At 35.3% G+C, this 9,619-nt stretch overlaps 1 protein-coding gene across 7 annotated transcripts in view; it reads left to right on the forward strand.

Annotated features, from left to right (window-relative positions):
- Window positions 1–9,619, forward strand: part of PACSIN2 (protein kinase C and casein kinase substrate in neurons 2) — a 58,317-nt gene extending 48,698 nt beyond the window's left edge. For 3 of the 7 annotated variants that reach the window (XM_083842148.1, XM_083842149.1, XM_083842150.1), the window contains 4 exons: window positions 1,405–1,529; window positions 2,176–2,292; window positions 3,243–3,439; window positions 7,822–9,619. In XM_083842148.1, coding sequence (XP_083698274.1) covers window positions 1,405–1,529; window positions 2,176–2,292; window positions 3,243–3,439; window positions 7,822–7,934 — 552 coding nt within the window. In that variant the 3' untranslated portion in view covers window positions 7,935–9,619. The remainder of the gene's footprint in view (window positions 1–1,404; window positions 1,530–2,175; window positions 2,293–3,242; window positions 3,440–7,821) is intronic. The other 4 variants (XM_083842152.1, XM_083842153.1, XM_083842154.1 and 1 more) reach the window with 2 other exon arrangements.

The following is a 9,619-nucleotide window of genomic DNA, read 5'->3' on the forward strand; positions in this document are numbered from 1 at the left end:
ATTAAGTTAATGGAGTGGAAACCTCAATTATGGAGTATAAAGTATTCCCTTTTTAATGTAATGGAAAATATCACTTTTAAACATTGAATAACTTCAGATTTGAAGGTTTGGGGAAGAAAACTCATACCAGTACTGAAGAATTTCTTTGGCTGAAGCACTGAACTACAGTTACTTCTGTGTGGGGAAATACCATGCTTTTTCACAAACATTGTAATTAGCACATGAAATTCTGTTGTTACTATTTTTCTAATAAAGTGTTTTTTCATTTACATGCTACAAGGATGAAGTAAGTAAAACAAAGTCATGATCAAATATGAAATTGCGTTATAAACTGCAAATATACTTAGGTCAGTAATCTTTAAATTGTGGTGACTCAGAAATCCAATACATATTTGTATGAGGTTAAAATAATAAGGTGCCTTTGAAAAGTTGGTCAGAAATCACTTAAGACTGACCATGCTACATGTATAAACCAGTAACAGCATCTCGCAAAATCTTTATTTTTTCTTAATATTTCACAGGTTATTTTTTGCATTGCAAATATCTCCTGACACTTTTTTGAAACTTATTAAGCCTTCTGAATATGAAACATGTCTAAGTGTAGGATGTTTATTTGTGTCCAGTTAGTTCTCTGGTGCCTGTTTTATGTTGGTATGCAGCCTAGTTTGACTTGAAAGGTATAAGTTGTGTTCAGATCTCATCATGCCTGTCCATTTGCCTTTTGAAACTTGTGAATGTTTCAGAACATCAAGGAGAGGATGCTTAACAAATGACATCACAAATTTTGTCAACAGTTGTGTTGATTTGAGCCTTGACTTTTTTTGGATGGCTTTTAAGGACAATAAATTTACTAGATCTAGAGTGCAGTACCTTAAGTATTTGTTCACATTTCAGGGACAAGAGAAGTTATATGCAATGACTTTAAAAATAAGCTCCTTCACAGGTCAGTCCTGGAGCGCTTCTTGAGAAGTAAACCTGTGACGTAAAGTAGATTGTAATACTTTTTAAAATTAAATGTGAGGTTTAACTTTTAAAGCCAGATGTCTTGGCATTATTTGAAACAGTAAATGCTCTTGGTACCACTTTGAAAGAGCTGCACTGACCAATTCCGTAGACTTCTCCAGTTGTATGTCAGATGTCTGGTGTTTTAAGTCTTTTCAAGGTGTTCAGAATGCTAAGCAGGGAAGTACAGGTCACTCTGGTATTTGTGAGTAGCACAGGTATCCTAGCATTGCTAGGATGGATGAGAACTATTATAGAAACATTTAGAGTGACTTATCCTTACAATAACTATTTGTACAGCCGTATGTATTAATGTATGTTCCATAACTCAGTCTGAAAAATTAAATATGATAATTACTTGTTCAATTAAGTTTCTCAATCACTTTTTGCATACATTGTTAGGAGTGGTCTGCAGATCTGAATCGCACTCTCAGTAGAAGAGAAAAGAAGAAGGCTTCTGATGGAGTGACTCTGACTGGTATTAATCAAACAGGAGATCAAGTTTCCCAGCCTAACAAACATAGCAGGTATTTTTTTCATGCCTAAAAAAACTAAACAGAAAGGACTGTTTAAGATAACAAGCTACACAGGATCAAAAAGCCAGTGTAAAACTAAACATTACTCACCTGTGAGCATTTTTAAAACAGCTTTCTGCAGCTCACAAAATATTTTGGGAATTATTCTCTATTTTACATTTCTCTTTCCACTGTGAATTATAAGAAACCAAATTACATGAGTAACTGAACTCTGTAGTTAATCTGGGAGTTAGTCTGTTGCTATTTTCCCATCTCTAGAAATGACATTTTACTTTGAAATCTTAGTCTAAAAAATGTGTAGTCGCTTCACAATTCTGGATGTCATTAATACATAACTGTTAACATCAGCTTCCTCAGAAAGTAATGAAACTGGATAGAAAAATAGCACTGCCTTTTATTGCAGGCAGTAAGAAAAAGAAATCGTGGTCCACAACAGTTCTGGAGGAATGTATCATATGTGAGACTTCCAGAACTTTCTTGGATCTTTCACTACACTTGATGGATGGTGGTTTTTTTGTTCTTTGTTTTTTGGCTGGAGAAGGGGTCTGCTAAGAAACTACTTAGTGGGACACCAGTGACAGTGTGTTTACTCTTAAACAGATAGGGTCACCATAATGCTCTTTCTTTTCCAAATTAGCAGTCTTAGTGTCCAGAGTAACACAGTGCAGTCAGTACAATCAAGTTACAATCCCTTTGAAGATGAAGAAGATACTGCGAGTACTGTCAGTGAAAAGGAGGACAATAAGATCAAAAAGTTGGTGAAATGTTGTTTTTTTAATTGTTTTCACACTTGCACTTTCTCTATCCAGGGTTTTCAATTTTTGGTTTCTGTAACACTATGCTAGTTGGTGCATGAAGTCCTTTTAAGAGGTTGTGTAAGCGCAACACTGTAACTTAACTTGTTTTTCCTAACAGATGCCACATCTGTTGCCTTGATCTTCTTTGGTTTGAAACTACTGTGGTTATTGGCAGTTCCTAACAGACCTACTGTTGCTTTTTTCCTTCCTTTACCAGTCCTATAAAATGTTGAAGTTGATGGGTTTTTCTAATGAAAGTACTTTGCTTTCTGGAGCTTTACTGCTGTGTTCTCTTGCTGAACAAGTCTGCTTTTATGATTGCTTTCTTTTTGTTTAGGACTTTCTCAAACAGCTGCCTGTTGCTTCAGTATGCCTACCTGGGGATATTGTATCACTGTCTTAAATGGCATGTGCATGCTCAACATCAAACACTTTTTAAACAATCAAATTGTTGCTCTATAATGAAGCTTTTATATTGGTGATTGCAACATACAATAAGTTAAAAGCTACTGTAGGGGTCCATAGAGGTATGGGAGATTCTACAAAGCAATTTAAATACCTAATTGTTCTCATCTAATATCTGAACAGCTTTTACTTTTCTAGAATAAATAACCCCGTGGATTCTACAAGTTTCTTGTTAGAGAAGTTCTTGGAGTTTATGGGAAAGTTGTCCTTCACTTTTTTCCTTTTTCCCTTTTTTTAACTTTTAAAATGTATTGTAAGAATGTGGCTTTACTTCTTATTTTTCTGATTAAGGCATTGCCAGCTAAAGGTAGATAAGATAGAAATAAAGTTTCAAAACAGGGCTTTATAGAGAAGTTTAAGCTTAACTAGGGGAACTGATATCTTGGGGTATTTCTAATCTCCTAATCAAGGGCAGAAAAAGTGATTTAAAAATTGTTTTTAGTGTTAGCAGCTATGAAAAAAACCAAAGCTACCCCACAGATTGGTCCGATGAAGAGTCCAACAATCCTTTCTCTTCCACTGATGCAAATGGAGACACCAATCCATTTGATGAAGATACTTCTCCCGCAATGGAAGTGAGAGTGCGTGCCCTCTATGACTATGAGGGCCAAGAGCAAGATGAACTCAGCTTTAAAGCTGGTAAGTGTGCATCATTCGCTTAAAGCATTTCAAAAGAAGAAATGGGACAAATAAGGAGCTTTTCTCTTCAGCATTTATTTTCTGAAGTCACTTGTCTCTCTGAATGTACAACTCCACTTACAGGATCCTATCTAACTCCCACTCTTCCTGATAGCGCTTCTTGGTACCCCGTATTTGGAAGTACTGAATTCTAATCTGTTTGGAAGGTTTTGGTATACTCCCTTCCTACTGTCTTGGTGTTAAACAAAATGGTGAGCTGCAGAACTGGTAATCTCACCTCCTTCTTTTCTTAGTTGGTGATAGTAGCAGCTGTTGCTTTTAGCTGTGCACAGATGCTGGCCCCAAAGTTCTTTTTTTAAAAGAAAAGATTACAGCACCAAATCTTAAAACAATAAATAATATCTAATCAACTGGAAGTACTCCCTTTTTGGCCTCCAATTTCCAACATTGCTGATGTATTTTTAGTTTGTTTGTCTTAGTTGAAAACTTAGTCATGGACAGAATTTTTTCCTTTCACTCCCTCTGGTGTACCTAAGCATGGTAGCTCTACTGCATTTATCCAGTTTTGTCATCTTGCATTACGTTAGAGACACTGACTTAGACATCTCCTTTCTTGGGGTGACGTTTTGTTTCCCTTGAGCTTTAAAGTCTGTTCCTTTCTTTGCATTTTACCTCCTTGCTGCAGTTGAGAGAAAGAATAGAGGCATACAAGTGACAAGTCTTGTGCGACGAGAGACACACAAGTTTCCACATGTATGTTTCCACAATACAAAGTTGGCAAAAGGTTGTGGTGGTTGCATGCCGTGGATGCTGCTGCCTCCAGTTTGTATGGGCTAGTTCTTCCAGAAGTTGTGTGCCGAGCGAGTGCCTGAGCATCTTTCTGAGCACAGAAATAGGAAACTTCAAGTTTTTCAGTCTGTCCAACCCGAAGGCAGTACCCTCTAGTGGTGGAAGGTGAAATCTATACCTTCTGACCTCGTAACAGGCAGTTGTACTACTGTCCTGTCTAGAACTGCACATTAAAAGTTTGCTAAACAGGAAGTCAGAATAAGATTGCATGAGTAGATTAACAAAAACAGAACTTTGGTTTGTGAAAATGAGAGAGGCAATCTAATCAATCACGTCTCTTCTCCTTTGCTTGTTGCTTACTTTTTTTCTCATGTAATGACTGACGTATTTGTAGAGGACAAACCGGATTCAAGTGTTGAAAGGTCTGAGAAAACTTTTTGTTCCACTTCCCCTTCAGCATTCATAAGAATTATGCTACTCTGTACCATCTGCAATGGGTCTTAGATAGATGTTGCAGCTGAAAGTTAGTATAGTAAACAAGTCAATGATGTAGTCAATTAATGTGATCAATGAACTGTTAAACTTTCATTTTGCTTATGGAGAAAGGTGTTGCTCAAAACTGAATACAAATGGAGATTGTTTATAAAAACAAATCATCCCATAAAACCCCAGAGCCCTGGTGGTACTCTGTCCTTTCAGTCTTCCCTCCTCTTTTAATAATGAAACTCTCTACTTATGGCTTTTCTTTTTTCATAGATAAGTAATATGTGGACTTCCAAAGAGGAGGAATGGGTTGGTTTGACCTTCAACTTTAAGTTATACCCTGACAGAAGGACCGTAGTAACAAAACATCTGGAGCTTTCTCTGGAATACACAGAAGCTAAAATTATTCTTCATTCTGTAGACTTCAACTGCTTATTTTTTCTCAGTAGGGGATGGAAATAAGCTAATCTTGAAATATATGTATTGTGTCTGTAAAGTCAATCTGGCATTCCAAAGGCTTACAGTAATGAGCCTTTCCATGGCAGAACTAGGCAATGTTTGTACACACAGATGTAATGGTTAAATACAAAGTTAGACATTCCATACCAGCTGCGTGACTTGTATTAAACCACTTAAACCATGTGGTTCTCAATGGGGGGGGGGGGGGGGGGATGTCTGTACAAATAAAGTACAGCATATGTGAACTGTAAGAGGTGTTTGTAGGCTTAACTTAGAAATAGCTTAATACCTTTGAAGGAAGAACATTAAAGTACTTTATAACACCAAAGTATATGACTACATCAATCAGAAGAAAGGGATCATGCTAGGCTGTGAGTCCCCTTACAGAAGGTGAATTACAGAATGACTATAGGCAAACTTACATAGTTTTTACACATAAGTATTAGTGTGACTATGTAGACACTGAACGTACAATAAACTAAGTAAAAAACACCCACGCTGTCAGGCAGGAGCCACTTTAAAATGTAATCTATTCCTTTGTTCCTGTGTGGACTATGCCTAGACTCCTGAGCAGCTGTCAGGAGAGGATTAATTCATTTTGCAGATCTATTTAAATGTATGTGGATATTTTCCAATCGGATTTCCTTGAGTATTCAAGAAATTTGCCTACACAGCCTTTATGATCGCTTCTAGGCACATGCTGTAGCGCATATGCACTGTGTGGCATCCCTCAAATATATTTTTTTCAAGGTTTGAAACTAACCTTTTTATTAGTGGATTACTGCATACATTTTTTTCCTTGGCAAACAGCTGTGGTAGGCTTCCAAATAGCTGAAATTACTATCCATACTTCGAGAGCCTTTACAGTTGCATAACTGCATGGGACATAACTGTCTAGTGTATGTCTAGCTCTCTGCCATGATTGAGAATAAATAGCTACAGCAAATATAAACCATGCAACGTTATCAAAACATGATAGCGTACACACTATTTTTATTGTATTTGTAAAGACTTTGTTGTAACTCTGTTGTGCAGGTAATTGTCAAAAGTGGCAGTGTTTCAACAGACCTCCAAGTTCACTAAATTTCCAAGTCCTAGTTGTACAAGTGCAACTTGTCATCGCAATACAAGTGCAATTGCATGGATGCTTACTGCCAATGTGGCATGGATTTGATTAGGCATTGTTTTCATTTTAAAATACACTTAATAGAAGTGGCAAGGAAGTTTGGAATTGTACACTCTCTCATTCTGCATGGCTAGAAATAGTGAAAAAAATGTAAAATGTATCCATAAGCCAACTACAGTACAGTCTACAATGCTAAATATTTGTTCATAGCATTCTTTTATTTGTTATCTGGTAGATCTGCAAACTAGAGGAAATGAAGCTTTAACCTTTTATAACTAACAGGGCAACTATAGAAGATATATGAAGTTCGTCCATTTCTAACAAAAAAAATAATATATATATATATATTCCTTAGGATTATTTTGAACAAAAACTAGTCTAAGACTTCCGTAGTACTTTATGTATTTATAGCCATTAGGGACTGGTTAATATCATCAGCATATATTTCCTTTTGCTTACTAAGATGAAACACAGATATGTTGTATGCAGAGAAATAATTAGACACAAATAAGTTGCCTGTGGGGAAATAATTCTTAGGTGGTGTGGCCTTTTTTTTTTCATGGTGGACCTTCATTTGTTTATAGATAGGATCTTGGAGTCTACAGACATTTTAATATATAAGTATTTCCTGAGTGAGAATGTAGAAGATTGGACATGCATGGTGGTCAAAAAGAGGTTACGTTTATAGTTCATAAATGTCTGGATGAATAATCAGTGTTAGCTCTTGCTGTTTAAGTTAGGAATCAAACTGAGTTACCTTTTTTTGAGCTAGAACTCTACATCATCTTCCAGCAATATAAAGCTAGAGCAGTAAAAGAAGTTCTATCCCAATATTTATCTCTTAAAAAGATGAGGAGAGATGTTGCAAAGAGTAAGGTGTTAGTTTCTTTTAAATCTTCCAGCATCACAGCATAGTAGTGGTGTACTGAAAAGCTTCAGTTATAGTTTAAGAGAATTTTACTGCCACTTCTTAATGTAAGTACACTTCTTTTGTAACATCTCTTACTCCTTATGTTCCACCAACTCTTACACTAGTATATATTGACAGTAAGCCTAATGAAACATTTCACTTGTGCTGACGTTTTGTTGAGTCATCAGTGTAAGATTATTCTTTTTGCTTAGAGGTAATTTTACTATCCACAACTATCTTTGACTGTTCACACCTTTAGATATAAGGGAACCTTGGATCTTGTAGTGCAATAACACCGTATATAAGTTGAAAAAAGTTGTATTCTTTTATTGTGTTTGAAATGCTATTCTTGAAATTGTATTAGTGTAATGTTTTAGTTTCAAAGTATCTCCCTTCCCCCTGTTTTCTTGAAACTGGGGGCCTTTCATCCTATATGTAAATCTGTGGGTGGTATTAATATCAAAAGCATGAAGAGCAGAGAAGAGAGGTTTTCTGCTGGTACCTTAGGTGAGCAGGGGAAGAAAAGTGGACACTTTAGATAATTGTCATCTTATCTTTCTGTTGGTGTTACTTAGAAGGTTACAGATTTGTTAACAGTCCTCCTTCTTTTTGCAGGGGATGAATTAACTAAAATGGAGAACGAAGATGAACAGGGTTGGTGCAAAGGACGTCTGGATAATGGACAAGTTGGTTTATACCCAGCAAACTATGTAGAACCAATCCAGTGACAAATGACAAAGTTAATATAGAAGTATTACAAAAGCTCTGAAGGCCTGTACAGTATATATTTAAAGTGAGAGGAAGCTGAATGATGTATAGAGTGTATATATTTTAATGGAAAGGAGAGACAGCTTGATATTGAAATCATAGCGATTTAAAGACGAGTTAGAACTATTTTGATGATGTTTTCAGAATTTGTGCACAATGCAGTGGAAAGGGGTTAGGTGGAAAAATAGTGATAGGAAAAATACTACTTAAGCTTTCTCTTCCCACATGTTCTGTTATTGTGACTCTTAAACTTTTTTGCATTTTCTATGCTTGTGCCTCATCCTACCCGAGGTATGTGGCTTATGCTGACTTTTGTTTAATCGGTTATTTTAAGTGACCTTCAGTAATTTGCAACTTGAATTTTTAAGGTTGTTATAGTTAATTTTCTATTTGTTCTTAGCAATGTCTGAAAGATGCAGTATTTTTTTATTTAAATGCTATGTAGTTAAGCACCTTTTTTGTATGCTTGATCAAATAATACTTAAATTATGACATAGATTTAGTCACCAGTTAACTGAATGAAAACTCTTTCCATGTTGTAGTAATCTTTGTCAGTGTGGCTTGAAGCTGTAAAACAAATATTGTATTTAATAATTATCTGTTACAGAAGGTTATTTGTAGCAGGTGTCATGGGTTGGGATTCTGTTATGAATGTTGTTTACGTGGTTTGACACTTAAATGAGTTTTCCATCTAGATTTTAAATAGCACTCTATAAACGAAAAGATAAATCATACATAAGCCCCAGAATACTAGCTATTTCCAGCACGTTTGCAGGGGAAAAAAAAACTCCTTTTAACTGCTAATGATTGATTTTTGGGTAATTTGAAATGTTAAATCTGTGAAAACTAATTTTTTTGAACAAAGATTGTAAAATAGACTATAATGCTTTTATTAAGAGGCTATCTGTTGTGTATATGTATATATAATTTGATATTCCAAAATATAAAGAGCATGGCTATTAGTTATCAAGTCTTTCGATGTGGATAAGATTTAGACTGTTTTAAGAGTTTAAATTATAGGTATATTTAAATCTGCTTTCCTGCCACGTTCATTACTGTACTATAGACTAAGTATTCTGTGATTTATATTTTCGGAAGTACAGTAAATACACTAACATACTCAAAATCTGTATTTGTGGATAAATTTGTGGGTCAAAATATAAACTAGCATTAGTCCTTACATGGATTATTGTAGCAGAACACTGTAAAAAACATTTGTTTGCAGTTACAACTCGGTCATCTGTAATCTTGTCAAATAGTATAGCATTTGTGACATTTAAAACTGGGTTGTAAATTACAGCAGATTTGTGTTTAAAAAAATCAATTATCAGGTGAGTAGATATGCTACTTTAGGAAGCTACACTGTAATTAAACTAACAAATCTATTTTGGGGTAACTATAAAACACTGTTGGTAGTTTTGAACTTTGCTTTTTGAGCTTATAGGTATATTTAGTCAACGTTTTCAATGAATCAAAATGTGCAAGCTTAGAAAGTGCATGTATGTATGTGTCTGTCAAGGAAAACTTACCAACATAATTGTTCATCCACAAGATGGTTACTGAATTTGTCAGGAATTATTGCTTTGGGTCTCCGTATTGTAATATATTTTAGAAAACAATAAAATCTGTTAATCTCTTAAATACA

Source organism: Anser anser, assembly GCF_964211835.1.
Source record: "Anser anser genome assembly, chromosome: 1".
NCBI lineage: Eukaryota > Metazoa > Chordata > Aves > Anseriformes > Anatidae > Anser > Anser anser.